Source organism: Capra hircus, chromosome 18 (assembly GCF_001704415.2).
Source record: "Capra hircus breed San Clemente chromosome 18, ASM170441v1, whole genome shotgun sequence".
In the NCBI taxonomy this organism is placed as follows: Eukaryota; Metazoa; Chordata; class Mammalia; order Artiodactyla; family Bovidae; genus Capra; species Capra hircus.
In genome coordinates this window covers 42,374,913-42,394,454 of record NC_030825.1, presented here as the reverse complement: position 1 = coordinate 42,394,454, position 19,542 = coordinate 42,374,913, and the positions used below count along the sequence as shown (strand labels likewise).

The following is a 19,542-nucleotide window of genomic DNA, read 5'->3' as shown; positions in this document are numbered from 1 at the left end:
AAGGTCATCAGAAGATATCACTTACATGTGGAATCTAAAATATGAGACAAATGAACCTGTCTAGGAAACAAAAGCAGACTCTCAAATGTAGAGAACAGGCTGTGGTTGCCAAGAGGGAGGTGGGTAGGGGAAGGATGGTTGGATATTTGGGGTTAGCAGATGTAAACTGTTATATATACGTAGACTGGATAAGCAGCAAGGTCTTACTGTATATCACGGGAACTATATTCAATTTCCTGTGCTAAACCATGATGAAAAAGAAAAAAGAAATCGCAAATGTGTGTATAAGCCACATTTTGACCATCTATTTATCACACAGTTTTTAAATACACATTTTGAGCCAATATGTAAAATTAAGAGACCACTCAAAATCCAGGGGTCCAGTGTCACTTGCAAACTCAGAAGCCCTGATGCCACATTCCTCTTGGTGATGAGGCACTGGGCTGGCGTTTCTCATTGCCCGTGAGCCCCTGCTGCAAATTCCTACAGTCCTCTTGCCACTGAGGTGTCCTGCCTGGCTCCTGGAAGCATTTGGGATTGGATTCGTCACGTATACGGAGTCATGCCCCCTCCATCAACCTTCCTTCCCTGATGGGTCCTTTTCCTGATCTCTCACTAACCCCTCATGACTCACCTTTGCTGTGTGACAGTGGGCCCTTAGGATTGTCATCTGTCCCTGTCCAGGAACACCAACAGCTTGGCCTCCTGAAAGAAACCCGGTGATTATAGATTCTTAGAGCATGGCTGGATGCCTTTGCCTCCAACATTTCGGTGGGGCTGACCTATTCCAGAGCTGCAGCGTTTACCATGGGAGCTTGGTTTTGAAACCATGCCACCACTAACAATGAAAAACAAGTCAAAAAGCAAGCCTGCACATCAAGTGTGGGCCGCACACCAAACCTGAGAAGATCAGTGTCAGAATTCTGCTTTTTATGTAGCCCTGAAACCATAGATTTTATTATTCTTTGTTCTTTCCCTTTGCTTCTGGAGAGAGAATTCAGCTTGTCCTCTGATCGGAGGTAAAAGACTTCCTTGTTTTTAATGATTTTTTTTTTTTTAACTTGCTACCAGTAAAGGAGAATAATAGATCCCAATGCTTTAAGTGTCTGGTGTAATTACTATAATATGAGGAGCATTGGTGTTTGCATGGGTATTACCTCACTGTAACCCATGTCTGCAAGCTTTCAAAGAAACACGTGCACTTGGGTGTGCACGCACACACACGCACATACACATGCTGTTTGTACACCCAGTGATACACTTTCAGCTTGAAATTTGAAAAAGAACTAGGCTATGGGAACCATCCACACAGAATACTGCAGGGCTTTTTGTTAGAAGTGTAGTTTGACCAAGCATTACCAGAGTCTGACTAAGCTACAAAAATATGTCCTGCTCCTCCTAGTAAACATACGCGAATAGGAAGAAATGGGTATTTTTTTTTTTCCAGAGGTAGAGGTTTTATTGCGTAAAACACTGGATAAAACTGGACTGCTTCAAAGACATTTTATTCTAACAGCAGAAAGAAAACAGTCATTGCTGAAAAAACAACTTTTAATACTTTCTATACCAGAATAAAGTTCTGTCAACTGATGTATTATAATAATAAATAATGACCAAGAATAAACTTTAAATACAAAGTTTTCTACTTGTTACAAGCATAGCAACAAAATCCTCTACTCTATTGATCTCAGATTTCCTCCAAGATAGATTTTTTTTTTTTCTTTGTGTAGGAATGTAGACAGTATTATGACCAGCATCACAGACTACAGAAGTTACAGGGAAAAAACTTGACATGTTTAGATATGAGAGCCTGATGACATTCAGAAACTGACACTGCATCACTGCGGCCGTCACTTGTTCGTATTACAAGTTACAAATGTTCTGGAGAGAAGGCCTGTGTCGGGGGGAAATAAGGACAGTAGCACTGGACAAAATGGAATCAACACACACGCCACAAAGAAGAGAGGATGTTCCCAGTGTCACAAACAGAATTATTGCCTGTCGCATCTGACGATGCTCAGAAGACACAAAAGGATACTGAAAGAGCGCCCAAAGTGCTAGAAATGGGATGTGGCTCTCGTTGTTTGTTGGGTTTTTTTTTCCACTTTTTTTCCTCTTTTCTCCTCTTTTTACTTTTTTTTTTCTTCTTTTTTTTTTTTATATTTTTCTTTGCTAAGATACCAAAGGCAGGGGGCAAACACACAGAAAGCAAGCGACTGGCACAGTCACCAAACACAGTAGTGCAGTTAAAATCCTAAAGCTTACTACAGTCGGAAAGTTTTCAATAACATTTCAGTCCTTTCTCTAGGATCATAGAAACAGTTGCATTAAGTTTATCAACTCGATTTAAGTAAGGCAGTGAGAACTATTCTAGAAAAACAAGAAAGCAGCTTGCTCTATGCCAGATGGGTCCACATTGTACAGCGATTGCGTTTACACTGAAACCCCGGGTGGATGTCACCCTCTCGACAGCATATGCAAACTGGATTCCTTATTAGCCTGAGATTCCTTCTGGTCTCAGGATAGCGAAGCATTTTATTTACATTGATTGCAGTTTAGTATTTTTGTAAACTGCTGTAGGCAGAGCTGAAGTTTTTAAGGCCCTGGGGTTTTATTCTGTGCTCCCAGCCTGCAAGGAAATATCGATCTTTTTTTTTAAAGTCTGAATAATTTTGTCTTAGAAGAAGTTAATACTTCAGTACTTCTCCACCGTCACAAGCAACAGCACCAATTTCGTGTCACTCAAAGGAAATATGTTAAGAGGCTGAACTCTGACGCCACACTAGCAGATTCAAGAATAAACCCTTAACTAGTCTTCATAAATTGTCTGTTAAAAAAATGAGTCAAGTGTTTCATTATTGGCCCTCCAAATCTCCCTCTGGGTGGTGTAGAACTTGATAAATTTGGAGTATCCAATCAGTAGAAAATCTAAAATCTACAAAAATATAGAACACATTTGTTTTACAAAAACAGACATTTTAACTTAAACAGTTTTCTTCATTAGTGATAGAGAGCAGGATGTTTAGATTCATATTTTAATACAAGCTATTTCATAAGAGCTTGCTGGAGAAGAAAATCTTGCTTCATGTCTATGACACTTAGAAAAACTAACAGATGAAAAAAATCTGATAAGGACTAGAGCAGCCTTCATTCAAGTAACATTTTAAAAATCATAATAAAGCAATCTTTCTACTATTACGTAAGTTTCCATTCTTCACCAGCACCTTCTGTGAGTAGGGTAGGCTAGTTTTAAGCATTTGATATCACGTATCCCTATTTTTTTTTATTAGCAACCTTCTTGTAAATTCCTCCAAAAATTAAAGAAAAAAAAAAAAAGACAACCGAGAAAAAGCATTTCCCTCTATACTGCAATTTGATCTAAAAAAAGGAATTACTCATCAAACCTGCAATGGACATTTGTCTGCAGACACTTCCTGACCATTGATTCATTTGGCTGTGGATTTTTTTAAAAATGCACATTGAAGATGGCAAGCCTCTGCAGTGCTGGTCTGCCCTGGCGCTGGCTGCGGGCCGGCTAAGATTTCTCTAAGAGTGCAGTTACGACACCACGTGAATTGATTTTCTCTGCAGTGACCGCTCCAGTCTGACTGGCACCGCGACTGCCTCCCAACACATCCCATTAGGGTGCGAGGCAGATGACAGCAGCTGGTGTCAGATTATAGAGGTGTTTTCAACAATGAAAACACAGCCCCTCCATCTTCAAGGCAACACTAAATCATTTAGATGGCATCGTTTTGCAGTTAAGAGCTTGATTTTTGGACATAGGCGACTCTAGCATTGGAAGGGCCCCCGAGCTTTCCTGAGCTCGGAGGACACCAAGCATTTCTGAAATCCCTTTTCTCCCACCTGCATTGTTTGGAAGTACTTGTTGCCGGGTAACAGTTTAGCAGCCATTTTCAAGGGCTGGGGATTTTTTTTTTAATATATATATAGATATCTTTTTAAAATTTTTAAACGTTCTATACACTAGTGGGGGGTTGTACATGATTTTTTCCCCTTGGAATGCAGTTAGCAAACTCTTTTACCAGATGCATAATCTGAAAACTGTGTAAAATAATATTGCAATCTCCAAATTGGTTGGCTCAGTTGCGCTCCTCCTGGGCCTTGCTGCCTTCCTCCGTTAACTCTGCTGAGCTCCCCGCCTTGACAGCTGCGGGGTCTTCGAAATTCCCAGAAGCCTCCGAGTCGACTCTGGAGCGCTTGAACCTGCGGTCAGGGTATTGGCTGTTGTCAAAAGGCATGCGATGGACACAGAGGACGTGGGTCTTCAGATTTCCCTTCTGAGAGGCACTGTAGGGACAGTAGCGGCACTGGAAAGGCCTGTGACCTACGGGCAGAAAGAGTGGCCGGTCAGTTCGGCTGCGTAACCCTCCCCGGCTCCCAGAGCTCAAAGGACCATGATCATTATTACCAGTACAATATCAGCAGTGTTATTGCCTTGCAAAGGTCAAATGGCAAAGAATAAAGATGCAGCCAATATATCTATTTGGATAAGTAATAACTTACTTGGATAAATAATAAGCTGCAGTTTAGTTGCTAAGTCATGTCTGACTCTTGTAACCCTGTGGACTGTAGCCCACCAGGTTCCTCTCTCCATGGGATTCTCCAGGAAGAATATTGGAGCAGGTTGCCATTTCCTTCACCAGGGGATCTTCCCAACCCAGGGATTGAACCCATGTCTCCTGCATTGGCAGGTGGCTTCTTTACTGCTGAGCCTCCAGGAAAGCCTCAAACAATAAGTTACCAAATAATAATAATAATAACTTGGACAAGGATTTAAAAGATCTTTCCATCCTAGCCAGGGTTTTTAATTCAGCCTTTCTAGGTGAGAGAAAAGAAAGTTCCAACACCTGGAAATTCTTTTATAAACAGTAAGATAGCAAGGATTTTAGACTTTGCAGGCCAAGATCAAAGATATGACGTAGATACTTATATAACAAGAGAGGAAATAAATTTCCAACTTTTTGTTGATGAAATTCAAAACTTTATTTATGGACACTGAAATTTGAATTTTATATAATTTTCATATGTGATGAAATATTATTCTTGTTGGGCTTTTTTTCCCAACCATTTAAAAATGTAAAAACCATTCTTAGCTCCACAGGCTGTATGAGAACAGACAGGAGGTGGATTTGAGCCCTGGACTAGACTTTGTGACCCTAGCTCCATACCAAGAAAACCCATAAATCCCTCCATCTGGGATGCTGATTCATCTCCAAGCCAGTTCACTTCCTCATGTCCCCACCAACTCTACTGATAAGCAAGACAAGCATGACCAGGAAGTGTGTTTTGGGTCGGGTGAGAGAGGGGTGTTCCCCAAGCCTCGCTCTTCGGTGGAGTGGAAGTGCCAAGCTGGAGGAATTTGGGGAGCTCTGTTTCAAGAGGAGGCAGCAGACAGTATCAGACAAGAACTGGGACACTCAGATAATTAAGGCCAGCCTAGTTTTAAAGAAGTTCAATTTTGAATGGTGACGCCCGGACTCCAGGAAGGCTGTAAATAAGAACAGAAGATGGATTCTTGTGAAAATCCACCTGCTCCTTCGGGCTTCATTTCTCTGTTCTGATGCACCACAGACATGCACACATCTCTGCTGTCTTTAGGAACCAGTAAAGCATCTAGTTTGGGAAGTTCTAATGGGACAATGCGTTCTGCCCAATGCTGGGAAGCTGTGGATATGCCATTCCTGGAAGCCCGTGAGTGCTGTCCCACCCAGCACCCAAAGAGGTCAAGACCCAGTGCTGGGTTTCATTTGCTCAGGAAAATAAACAAGCAAATAAATGGGCCCAATTGTTTACCCCAGAAAACATCTGAACAGCATATTCATCACTTTTTCTAGAGCATAATAGCAGAAGTCCTGTGTATCTACTTAGCAAAGCAGTCTTGTTCTTGAGAAATTGGAGAGCAACCAAATGTTTGGAACTGAAACTCATTTCCTCACCAAATTGCACACAGCACTAGATTCTTGCTCCTTTCTTAGTGGGCTTCAGGAACTAGCTCTCTCCATCTTCCCTCCTAGCCAGTTGGCCCCCAGGTCAAATCCATTCTACCTGTTGAATCTTTCTACTTCCCATAATCCCCTTCTGAGCCTGGTCCGGTGTACACCAGCTCGTGCTAGACTATGAACATGGCAGCCTGCAGGAGAGCATTCTGCTTCCAGTTTCCCCATTTCCTGCCCATCCTCCCCAGGTCTACCAGAGTGAGTACCTAAAACAGAAGCTCAGCTCTGAGTTCCCTGTCCAAATCTTTAATGACCACCTACCCCCTCGCCTTTACAGCTCAGTCCCAACACCTCTCCTGTCTCCAGGAGCTTCGCCTGTTTGCCCACTCCAAACCAAACGATTAGATGGTCTCTGCAGACGGGCTTCATTCTGCAGGGTCCCCATGCTCTGACTGTGCCACCTTCTCCCTGAGACATCACTTCTGTTCTCTGCAGACCCAAACCCCATTCTCCTTTCAAGGCTCTGTTTCGTGTGACTGCGGTGTGTGTGTGCATTAGCCGCCATGATAGACTGTGAGCTCCTGAGGCAGGAAGCATAGCCATCTTAAAATCACTGGTGCCAAGCCCTTTGCTTGGCACAGAACAAACGGGTATGAACTGTTTGCAGCGATTGCATTATTATTTTACTGTTTCCCCTTGCCCTTTTTTCAATGAATTACAAATTTTCAGACAGAGTTTTCTCTTCTCTTGTTTCTATTGTTGTACCTAACACAAGACTGAATTTGATCAACTTTCCTACTTGCGTAAGTCCATAGAGTGGAACACACTTGCTCTTGGCCCTTCTCCACGGCCTACCACAGCAAGAAGAGCACAGACTGTCAGAAGGAGGGGCCTGGACCACAATTATCAAGTAAGAGAAGCCTTTGTGAGTACCGTTTGCCTCCTGCCTTCCTGCTATCCAACCCCATCCTTAGGGTTTGGTCACCCCCTCATACAGATGACAGGGAAAAATCTGGGTTGGTGCAGAAGGAGAAAACTGAGACTCTGTTTCTAGTGGACTTAGGATATTTATGAATAGAGTATATGGCCCTACTTTTCATCATGTTGGAGTTAAAGCATAGACTGAAGGGAAGAATCCTGGTGTTGATCAATGGCAGTGAGATAGGAAAAGCCATGCCCGTTCTCTCCACCATAATCATGAATCTTCATCAGCACTAAGCTGGGTGTCAGTGAGTTTCCAACAGATCCCGAGGCTCAACCATCCAACTCATGAAGTCGTCATCCCTATGGACATGAAGTTATGCCCAGGGCTCAGTGAGGTGGTTTGAGGTTCTCTGATAGGGCAGCTCTTGAGTGGGAGTAAGAAGGAAGGACAGCCCAAGTCTGCAGCCAGAGGCATAGGAACCAACTCAAGTTCATTCAGAGAACCAGAGAGAAGAGTTGAGACTTCCCTCAGGAAGCCTAAGAAACATTTCTAAAGTTTTGTCCAAAGCTTCTCACATGGCTCAGATACAGCTGGGGCTAACTCATCAATTCACTTATTTTATGGCAATAAGTTACAGATGGGGAAAATCATCATGACAAGACTTTGGAGCTAAAAACTCGAAATAATAATTAAAAATAAATAAATAAAATCAAAACTCTTGGCACTGTAATCCAAAGAGGCTTGCAGAACCGTGAAGCAAATGACCAAACCATGGTATTGTTTAATAAATCTACTTTAGATCACCGTGATTCATTAGGTTCCTACATTCTTCCACTGTTTCTTCCCATCTGTCAAAGTTGCCTATTATACTTCCTATTATTATTGTTTCTGTATGAATCTATGCTCCAAACTTTGGAAGCCACCCTCTCTGCAAATTGTGTCACTGTGGGAACCACATGCATCTTGGCAAACCAAACGGAGAACCTGAGATATCACCTTTATTCACAATAAAAGCTTTTTTGAATTGGCCAACTGGGCATAAAAGCACTTAGTAAAATTTTGTCACCAACTGATTTTGAATCTTAATTATGATTTTTATCCTATGGTTATACCTGAATATCTATATCTTGGGAGAGTCAAAGATATACAATAATTCTGGCATATTTGGATACTTTAGTGGTCAAACCATTAGCACTGAAGTAGTTTTTATTTTAACTTAGGTGAGCTGAAAAGTTATATATAAAGGTATAATGTTATGCATGCGTACATTTGTAGAAGGAAGTCTGTACAATACTGGAACCACGATAAACCTTGATCTTACATTGTACTTTGTAAATGGAAGCACTGTAGGTAATAGTAGTACCTGAAGATCCCAAAAGCCTCTGTCCCACAGGTTTTCACATACATGTCTGTATGTTTATCCTTATATTTGAGCTTTATGACTGTTATGTCAAAAATATCAACCCCATAGCTCAGATGAATAACTTAAAATAGAGTGAACTTGGATGGTTCGACTTTAAAACAAACTTCAAATGTGTATAAAGTACTCAGATCTCCTAATTTTCTAAAATTCCTATAAGAATTATATGAATTTTTAGGATTCTCACACACACACACACACCCCCTTCTAAATGGTTTGTTGAAAGATTCCCATGAGACTGAGGTGGAAGAAAAGCTTTGAAGAAATGAGCCGTCCATCCTGAGGGAAGGTGATTGTGAGGAGCCGCGATGCAGCCGGAAGAAAGCATTGTGTTCCCCCGAGAATAGGATGTAAGTGAAAGGTTGATCCTTTGGTGATGGGAACATTTACTCCCAAAGAGAAAGCTGTTGGTATGCAAAGCACTTTTGGAAACTTGATTCATTTCCCAGTCTAGCTAAATCTGGATGAAAAGTTTCCAATTTCTCTATACCATTTGTCCATGCAAAGCCCCTGGTATTGGCACAGCCCCTGGTATCAGTGATCTGTTACCTTTGGGTCAGAGAACATACCCTACACTTTCAGAACAAACCCCACAGCTGAGAGCTCCACTGAAATTTCCACTGTGCTTTTCCAATACGTGTGACAGAACAAAGGACCCACCTGAAGGCAGAGGCAGCGAGAGGGCCGTGGAAATCCGAGGGAGCTTTCTTACTTTCCTGCTAAGGTGGATGTGGGGCTCCAAGGAAATCAGATCTCCAGACGGAGGTAGGTCAACACATCCCCTGGGGAGAAGCCCTCAGGGTGACACACTGCAAACTTCCATCTGGCACATTTTAATGAGAAGAAAGACCAGCCATGCTGCCTGCACCACCGGAGATGGAGGTAGCCATTCACCTGGGCCTATAGGTAGAGATGAAGATGCTACTGCTGCTGCTGCTGCTGCTAAGTCGCTTCAGTCGTGTCCGACTCTGTGCGACCCCATACACAGTAGCCCATCAGGCTCCCCCCTCCCTGGGATTCTCCAGGCAAGAACACTGGAGTGGGTTGCCATTTCCTTCTTCAATGCATGAAAGTGGAAAGTGAAAGTGAAGCCACTCAGTTGTGTCTGACTCTTAGGGATCCCATGGACTACAGCCTACCAGGCTCCTCCGTCCATGGGATTTTCCAGGCAAGAGTACTGGAGTGGAGTGCCATTGCCTTCTCCGGAAGATGCTACTACTGTCCATCAATCTCTAAGAAGCAGCAAAGGCTTTAAGACAGAGTTGAGTCTAACAGCCTTTCTTGGATTGAATTTAAAAGAGTAAGGGCACCCACCCCAGCCAGCTCCCCATTTGAGGAGAATATGAACACACTGGCCTTTCTCAAGTTCAGCCCCACAAGGAAGCACTCTGCTTTAGGGCGGCCTTTGGCCCCTCTGAACACAGGAGACCCTTCCTGCAGAGGCCTGACCACAGAGAGCTCTCTGTTTTGCATTTTTGATTTCAGGTGTCCTCCTGCCCCACAGTGGCCAGTGTGAGTCTGACCAGGACCTTGCATTCAAAGCATAGCATCACCCCTTCGTGAGGCTGAGAGGCCACTAACACCCAAGACTAGGTTTCCCCTCTGTCTGACCTTGAGCGAGCATTTGATCTCTCAAGGCTCCAGTTTCTACATCTTGGAAATGGGGGAATAATATGAATACTGACACCCTAATCCTGTTGTGAAGATCAGAGGAGACAGTGTGTCAAGTTTGTAAATGACAAAGAGCTCTGCAAATGTCAGCTGTCTGTCTTTGCTGTAATTGCTGATTTCTTTGTTATCATTCCGTTCCTTATCTAAGTAAAACTGGTCAAGAGAGGCTATGCTCTGTTCTTCATCAAAAGCACTCATTCAACAAGACTTCCCTGTGCCAGTTTTGTACTAGCCTGCCTGTCCTAGGTGATCTTATCCCAGATAGTCGGGGATAAAGCCTGAAATAGCCTCTCTTTGGGGCTCCTGCTTTTGACTGGGGGTTTGGGGATCTGCAAGACCTTCAGAGTCCGAAGGAAGTCGTGGTTAGCAAGGAAGTCGTGGTTAGCAAGGAAGTCGTTGTTGGTAGTATTTCCCTTGGTGAAGTTCAGCAGATGTGGGCTGGGCTGTGGTCACAGGTCCATGTGGGAAGGATATCGTGTCTGGAGGATCCTGTTCTGGTGCGGGGCTGGCAGTTTGAGGCCATGCAGTGGGGGAGATGGTCAAGGGGGTTGGGGGCTCCGAGAGCTCAGCCGGGAGGAATATGAGCCCCTGCATGCACTTCCAGCCTCTTTGCCCTCAAAGCCCCCGAGCTGCTGCCTCTGACCACAGGACCGTCTCTGTTCTCCAGATGCTTTACATGCTTTATTCTCTTTCCTGCCATAGGACCTCTGCCCAATCCTGTCTCATTTCCTGCATCGGAATGCTCCCTCCCCTGCTTCATGGAAGTACGATAATCCCATTCTTAGTGCAGCTGCCTGAGGCTTCCCCTGATGACCCCAGACCCACTGAGGTTCATCACAGCAAACTCTCCTCTTCCACAGTAGAGTGTCCAACAAGAGTAGATCAACAAACAGTTATGTTGTCTGCCCCATAAGACAGTCAGCTCCAGGACTCAGGAACTGTGGAATTTTGCTTTTGCTCTGTTTTTTTGTTTGTTTGTTTGCTTTCTAATTATTGATATTTCTTACTACCTAGTAGAGACTTTGGAATGTTACAGATTTCCATCAGGTATTTTTCAAGCAAAAGGACAGGTGAATGGATGGATGGATGGATGGATGGATGAAGGAAAGAGGGAGGCAGCCAAGAGAAAAGGAGAGGAGCAGCATGCTATCCCAGGCAGAGAGACTCGCCTGACCTCAGTACAAAAGCAGAAAGGTTGTGTGGGTGCAGGGGCCTGCAAGCTGGTGCTTCCAGTGTGGTGAAGGTGGAGCTTGGTGGGAGCTGGGCAGGGGTGGGGCCCACAGGACCCCCTGTGGAGCTTGCACCTCACTGCAGGGGGGAAGGCCTGTCCAGCTCTGCAGCAAGGCTGCTGCCCCAAAGAGCCCCCATCCCCGTCTGAAGGCAGGACCTCGGACCCTGATGCTGTGGCCAGATGTGAGCCCCCAACATCACCCCACTTCCCATCTCTCTCTCTGTCTCTCACTTTGAGCCCATCAACATTTCCCATCACAGCCATGCGAAAAGTAAGTACATCATACGTTAATTTGTATTGTCACAGCACTGTAGAGCCGTGGTAAAGAGCACATTCATTTTTAATCCACTATGAATAATATATAAATATGTATACAGTGTGGAGGGTCAAGAGGAGTAAGGAGAAAGCAAGCCGTACATTGTTTATAACAAAACTGGGGAAACGAGATATTTTTCTTACTTGCTACGATGGAAATATCTGCTCTCTCCCTGTACCTGAGGAGGAAAGGAAAATGCCTGCCCTTGGGGGACCATCCATTCATTACAGCTCTGCACTTGTGGGCAGCTGGGTTCAGGGAAGAGCCGGGGCTGCATCCATGAGGCTTCCAGACTTTCCATGCTGGTGGCTTCTGCTCAGGTGCGTGACGGCAGACAGGGGAGTTGGGATGAGGTAAGTGACCAGCCTCTGGTGCTTAGTGATGAGAAAACATCCGACACCCATTCATCAGAGCACGTTTACAGGAATTGCCTCAATGGTCCTCTTGACTATCAGTGAGGATATATGGTAGAGAAACATCTCCCCATTTTACGGATAAGAAAACCAAGATTAAATAATTGTCCAAAGTCAGGTTGGCACAGCTAGCTGGGTCCTGATCAGGAATTCCACCTTCAGGTTTTCTCAAAACAGACGATCACGTCTCTACTCCCTCCTGTCACTCCCTACACACCACCTGTGGAAATTCTCTACAAAGGGGTGTCTTTGATCAGGACCCAAGGGTGCTCCAGGAGAGAGTGCATTCCTCTGTGGACGAGTGTGTACTGTAATGTGTGATATTGCACACGTGTCACGTGCCACACTCTTTATGGACACAAGAACGACCGTGGCCTCTGCCATCAAAGGCTGGCATTGGGCACATGGCCGGCACCAAGCCACAGGGTTGTAAGCTCTCTGTCAAAGCTCCCATCACACAGCTCCTGGACCCCAGACCACTTCCAGGAGCCCACACTGAACACCTGCTGCAAGCATTAGCCTGAGAAGATTGCTGTTGGAATGACGTAGAACTTTTAGTGCTGAGAAGGTGAGAAGGGCATCTATTCCGCATGCCTGACACAGGCCTACCCAGTACATGCTGAACGGTTGCTCACATGCCTAAAGGCTGACTTTAAGAGTTGCAACCCACTAGAGACCCAAGTGGGAGGAGGAAGGCCAATCATTCATGAAGGAAGGACATCCCAGCTTTGAGCAAGGCTCCAGTTCCCAGTTGAAAGATGGCTCAAAGGTCAGGGGAACTCACAGGAGAGAAGGAACATTCTTGAGGAAAGACACATATGCTGTTTTCCAGAGCCAGGCCTACACGTGGTGACAGAGGCACAACTCTGGATGTTGGAACAAGGGCGTCCTAGGGTGGAGAGGAGCAGTCCCCAGAATCACGGTTCATGCTCCACGGTCAACACAAGCAAAGGCATCTAGAAGATGGTCATGTATACAAGTGGTGGGGAGGGGGCTCCCTGGGACAGGTAAACAGTGATGGGGTGATCCCCCCGTGTCCTCACACTGCCGAGCCATCCCTCACACCAGGCAAGCTTTTCGGATCAATCTCATAGGTGCCTTTCATTGTTCGTTGAAATAACTGGAGAAAGACAGTGGGTAAATAAAGAGGAACATTGTGGCCGTGGCTTCTAGATCAGCCCTGACCACACCCACATATACCTTGGGTGAGTGTAGACCCTTAAGAAAGCCAGAAAGCATGAGAAAACCCAGGCTGACCAAGGAAGAATCTTGGGGACCAGCAGCATCGGGCCCTGCCACAGCCCACGGTTGACCCACCTGTGACACGCTCATTTTCTGCAACATCCTCTCTGGCGCACAGGATCATGGAGTATTTCTAAACTACCACCAAAAGGTCTCCCAGTCATGCTCTATGGTGCTGTCTTCTAGAAAGTTCCTGGTAATGACCTGGAGAGAAGTAGCCCTCAGAGGCAGCTCACATGCACAGGGCAATGAGGTTTAGGAAGTACCAACAAGACTCCTTAATAACCGCCCTGCCCCTATTGCACCCCACCCAGAGCCCTTTGGATTCCTTGAAACTAAGGACACTTGTACTATCAGTAAAGAGCCTGCCTGCCAATGCAGGAGATGTAAGAGACACGGGTTTGATTCATGCGTTGAGAAAATCCCCTTGGAGGCGGGGCGGGCGGGGGGGCGGCGCATGGCAACCAACTCTAGTATTCTTGCATGGAGAATCCCATGGGCAGAGGAACCTGCTGGGCTTCAATCTATAGGGTGCAAAGAGTCGGACACGACTGAAGTGACTTAGTACACACACAAAAACCTTTGCAAACTGCATGCTAGTAGGAAAGAAAATGGCTCTACACATGGGGCAGATTTTATGAGTGGAGAACAGCCTCCCGGAGGAGGACTGTGCCCAGAGGACCTGGGAGAAATCCAGGCTGGTGGTCCACTGGGCTGGCCTGTCGGTCAGGCCTCCAAGGTGGTGCTTGTCTCCACTTGGCCCTCACTTGCTGCTCCCTCTGACTGTCTGCTGCTCTGTCTGACCCTGAAGCTGCCAGCTTGGGGAGTCCCTGCCCAGGACCCCGGCCATCCTTCAAGTTTCAACACGCTCTGCTGGGGCAAAGAAATGGGTAAAAATATACAAGAACATGCCTGAGCTGATAGAAAGAGCCATTTCTCAGTAACACACACTCCATATATATTTTTTTTTATTTCCCTAATTCTAAATAGGCAAGAATGGTTCTAATCAGGTACATAATTTATGTTTTCAGTTTTCAAAAAAATATTCATCCGTCTAATCAAAGATGCTAAAACACTTTGAAATATCCTTAGGATAAATAATTTTAGGTTTTAAATTTCCTGTGATTTGGGTTTTAATTTAAAACACTATCGAAAAATATTTTACAATTTTAAAAGTGAATTTTGATCCATGTGGTAATAGATTGGAGACATCAATGTGAACTTGTGTGTAGCTTAATATGTATAGTAGAGACGTGGGTACATGCAGGGGTTAGTCTACACACAAATATTTCTTTTTTCTCAGTGGAGAGGGCCCAGAACCCATGACATCCCAGTGGTAACAAGGACAGTTAGCCCAGAACTTGACTTCTAACACTATTCTCAAGAAAGGGAGCCAGGGCTTCTTGGGGAAATGGCTAATTCCAGGGCTGGAGCAGGACATACACAAGGCGATCCTGAAGCACTTCATGCCGTAGAGTAAGGAATTGTTCCAAAGCCATAAGCTGGTGGGGGTATCAGAGCAGCACGCAGTCCAGTGAGAGAGCCCCCAGTGGCCAGAGCTGGAACAGCTTCAGCAACGAAGTAAATGGTGAAGTATAAAATAAGCACCCACAAGTCACACTGACATAAACAAATGATTGAATCCGTACCTACATAGAGGACTTCCCCGCTGGTCCAGCGGTTCAGAATACACCTGCCAATGCAGGGGACACAGGTTAGAACCCTGGTCGGAAAAGCTTCCATGCGTCGACGGGTAACTAAGCCCATGACTACTGAGCGCCATCCTCTGGAGACCACAAGCTGCAACTACTGGAGTCTGTGCATTCTAGAACTTGGGTTCCAAAACAAGACAAGCTAGTGCAATGAGAAGCCCATGCATCGCAACTAGAGAGTATGCCCCCACTTGCCAGAGCTAGAGAAAGCCCTCGTGCAGCAATGAAGACCCAAACCAGCTAAATAAAACAAAAGATAAATGCTGGTGGTGGTACTGTTTAGTTGCTAAATCATGTCTGACATTTCTGTGACCCCAGGGCTTCCCTGGTGGCTCAGACATTAAAGAATCTGCCTGCAATGCAGGAGACCCCGGTTCAGTTCCTGGGTCAGGGAGATCCCCTGCAGGAGGGAACGGCTACCCACTCCAGTATTCATGCTTGGAGAATTCCATGGACAGAGGAGCCTGGGGGGCTACAGTGCATGGGGTCACAAAGAGTCATATGCAGCTGAGCAACTTTCACTTTTACTTTTCATGGACTGTAGCCCGCCAGGCTCCTCTGTCCATGGGATTCCCCAGGCAAGAATACTGGAATGGGTAGCCATTTCCTTCTCCAGGGGATCTTCCTGACCCAGGAATTGAACCCAGGTCTCCTGCATTGGCAGGCGGATTCTTTACCACTGAGCCACCAGGGAAGCTCTATATATGTATCGATACCTACTTGGAGAACTACAGAGGCCTCACACATTCCAAACCACTTACTCTAACGGCGCTCCCCCTGAAGGAGGTGGCTGAAACTCCCACTGCTTTGTGCTGGCTGCATGGTGACCTCCTGCACAGAACTGCAGTGTGGAAAGCACTTAAGGGGAACTGTATAGACAGACATCTGACAATCATGAGCTCAGCCAGGTGACCAAGGTCAGGCGGAGAGCACGTACTCTGATTTGATGGGATGAGAAGGTACTTCATTTCTGTGGCTTTCCTCCCTCAAACCCGCAATCCAAGTCCACCCGTGAGAAATCTCAATTGAGGAACATTCTATATAGTATGTCTCAAATATAGCCATGTCATCAAAAACCAAGAAATATGGAGAAACTGTCACAGCTAGGAGGGCCCTTAGGAGAGCTGACCCCTAAATGAAATGTGGTCCTGGAATAGAGAAAGAACACTGGGTAAGAGTGAAATGTGGGCTTTACTTAGTAATAGTGTATCAATACTAAGTCATTAATTGTAATCGATGTACCCTACAAATGTTAGATGTTAGAAGGAGGAGCAGCCCTACCAGGATACAGTGTTCATGGTATTCTGGTCCAGTATGAAGAACCTGGGTTCTTGAGCCAGACACCTGGATTCGAACCTTACCTGTCTCTACAGGTTACGTGCTCTTGGGCTAGCTATTCAAACTTCCCAAGTCTTAGCTTTTTCACCCATGTAAAATGGGTGTACTCCTAATAATAGTTCACTCATCGGGTTGTGGGGATTTGAGGAGAAAAGACTAGTAAAATGCTTAGCACAATGTGTGCACATAGGAAGACTTACATCAGCGTTTGTTCGCTATGGTTTTGCATATTAAAATACTCCTTCTATTAAGTGCCTGTTATGTGAGAGTCTTGAATTGGAACTGTCATTCCAATGCCAGTGCTGGAGTCAGGTGTTAGGACTCCACTTGCCAGTAAAGGACGCTGAGGCTCTGAGAGGCTCCATGTGTGTCTGGACTCACGAAGCCAGAGAGGCAGAAAACTCAGCTTTGCACCAGCTCCCTCTTAAACTGCAGCTCCCTCTTAGACAGGGCTCAACCCACTGTCTCGCTTCCTCTCTGCAGCTTCAGGTTCAAGTTCAGTTAGTGTGAAAGCTGAGAAGATGAGACTGGATTCCAGGAGGTATCTGCAGAAGAGAGCATCTGGCAGGAATGTCAAAGTCCTCCAGACCCTTCCAGCTCAACCCTGTCCCCTCTTCTGCACCCCCACTCCCCGCCCCCCCCCCCGCCCCCTGCAACCCAGGAGCTCATAACTCAACCTCAGGAGACCCTGCCCTTCCCTCCTGCTGACCTCACAGTGGCTTCTTCCTTAGCAACTTCATTCCCATGCTCTGGCCCACGCCATGCAGATTTTGCCTTAAATTCTGTTTATTTGTTTGCCCCGGGCTGTCTCTGCGCTCAGCGAGCCACCAGCCTGCCTGGGTGGTCAGGAGAGCCAGATTGCAGCGCAGGCCTGGCCGCCAGCACTCACAGGCAACTATTGATCCGAGATCTTAAATCATTCCCCAGATTTTATGAAAGCATTTATGTTTATCATTAAATAACCTTCAAAGGGTCGATGAACTTACTTTCCTTTTTTGGAGATTTTTAGATGTGTAATATAATAATGCTCTAACAATACCCAGTGTTTGTCTCTGGGTGAGCGCACTTAATCCTGAAAGAAATGCTAGGAGAGGCCAAAGAGAGAGAACGCAAGGTGGGAGCTGGAGAACAGACAGGCTGGCAGCTTCTCCATTGTCACATAGCAAACCTTGCCCTCTGAAACTCTTCTCTCTCCCAACATTTCCAGCAAGGGGATACTTGGAAACCACACTAACAGGGGTGATTTTAGATGGAACGGAACTGACCACTTTCAGGTTAACAGCATTAGGAAAAAAATGAGTGAATCAAAGTTGGATACGCTTTTAATAAATAGCAAGTAAAATTATTAAGGTGGTACTCAAGCGATGACAAAACTAGAAGGTGCCAATGCAGCGTCTTCTGTTGATATCCACATCTTCCCCTCCTTAGGAATACTGGGCTAAATGCAGTTCTCTGAAGTTCCTGTGGCAATAAGGCAGATGCTAGGCATTTAACAGAAGCTGTCACAGCCAGCCCTGCTCCATGTGAACCACCTCTGGCACCATCGGACTCACTGGGTCAACAGACCACCCCAGAAACAGCAAGGAGAAAGACTCAGGACCAAAAGGCAGTGGGCCTGCTCTGCACATCACACCAGTCCCCAGATCCCCTCTGTGCTTGCATCCACCTCTGCTCTCCAGCCTTTGATGACTTCCTCTGATGACCACAGCATCTTGCCTCCTCAGCCTGACTTTCCAACCTGCAACCCTGTTTTACCTAATATTTATTGCCATTGCCACCAGGAATTTGCCAACCCCCAAATCTCTTTCCAATTAGATCCCACCAAAGCCTCAGCTCCTTGAAGCCTTTCTCAGGACCCAGCTGTCAGAGCCCCACAGGCACTTAGCAAAGGCCCACACAAGTAGGCATTTTAACTGAGTTCTGTCGGGACTGCTCACTAATGGCTTCCTGTGACTTGGGCGTGGTGGGTCTCTCCCTTCCCTTAGGGGGCTGGAGATGCCTGCCATGCACATCTCAAAATGGATACCAGAAGCTGGGAGTTGTTCCCTTTGGGTGGCTTCTTAGGAAGGGCTCGGGCCTGCCTTGGGTGCCCCTCTGCCCTGCTCCATGTTCTTGCCTTCATGAAGGCCTGAGGGACACCCTGGAGTGGGCAGCCCTGACCTTAAAGAGGCTGGTCCCAGCTTCTGGTCTTGCAAGGACACATTCCCACCTTGCTTCCTTCCATCCAGCTTGGCATCCTTCTTCAGAGGACCTCCCAAGAGGTGGCCCTGCAGAACCTTCCCTGCACACCTGGACCATGCCCTCTGCCTTGCCCTGACTTCCGCACCAGGAAAATCCAAGTGCTCTGGGCTCTGGAGGCCCCCAGGGTTCCCAGTCCCAGCCACTGCATTCCTCCCAACATCTGTGAAGGACTCACAAGAGCTCAATCATTTCCAGGTGCACCTTGGGTCACCTTGGGTCTCCGTCTCCCAATCACAGTGCCATGAACAAGTCTTCTTGCCCCACGGCCCTCCCTAGCATCCTCAATCATGCCACTTCCTGTGTGGTGCTGGGACAGTACCCCCTACCTCACCGGAGCCCCAGAGCCCAGGTGACCATGGGCCAGCTCCACGGAGTCCACGGCTACTCTGGATATACATGCTTTCGCCCTCCTCAGAAGTCACAAGCTGGAGGCACACACATTTTTCTTAAGCTTGTCTTTATTCTTAGCTTTCTATGTCCTTGGTTTCTCCAGTGAATTTTTTTTTTTTTTTTTTGCCTCATGTCATGTGGGATCTTAGTTCCCCAACCAGGGATCAAGCCCACACCCCTGCACTGCAAGCATGAAATCTTAACCACTGGATGGCCAGGGAAGTCCCACAGTTTTATTGTTTTGTCCCCAATGCTAGTTTTTAAAAGATTTAAGGTATTACCAATGTTTCAGAACAAAGAGATTTCATGTAAAAATACAGATTTCCAGTTTATCTTGAAGAGGTCTGGCAAGATCTTCCCAGAGGCAGCCACCTGCCTGGCACCGGGACCCCAGTTCTCAACCCCTGAGAACTGCCTGAGTCTAACACCCGGTGCTTCACCTCCTTTGGGTGGGGCAGGTCATTGGGTGAAGTCTTCCTGTGGTTTTTCTCGTGGCAGATAAATTGCATTCTTGTACACACCCAGTGAACTAAACAAGTGGGTGGTCTCTGCTGGTTTAATCATTTCCTGTTTTCCATTGTGTCCCTTAAGATGAACACATCAACCCTTAATTGTAGGTTCTGTTTTATTAGACAGTTTAAATATTGGGGGGAGGGGGCAATGTTGTAACTGGGCTTGTGCCA

The 19,542-nt window shown here is 46.1% G+C and overlaps 1 protein-coding gene across 3 annotated transcripts in view; it reads right to left on the bottom strand.

Moving 5' to 3' along the window:
* The window catches only part of ZNF536 (zinc finger protein 536), a 452,519-nt gene continuing 435,118 nt past the window's right edge, over positions 2,142–19,542 (bottom strand). For all 3 annotated transcript variants that reach the window (XM_018062250.1, XM_018062249.1, XM_018062251.1), the window contains one exon: positions 2,142–4,348. In XM_018062250.1, coding sequence (XP_017917739.1) covers positions 4,104–4,348 — 245 coding nt within the window. In that variant the 3' untranslated portion in view covers positions 2,142–4,103. The remainder of the gene's footprint in view (positions 4,349–19,542) is intronic.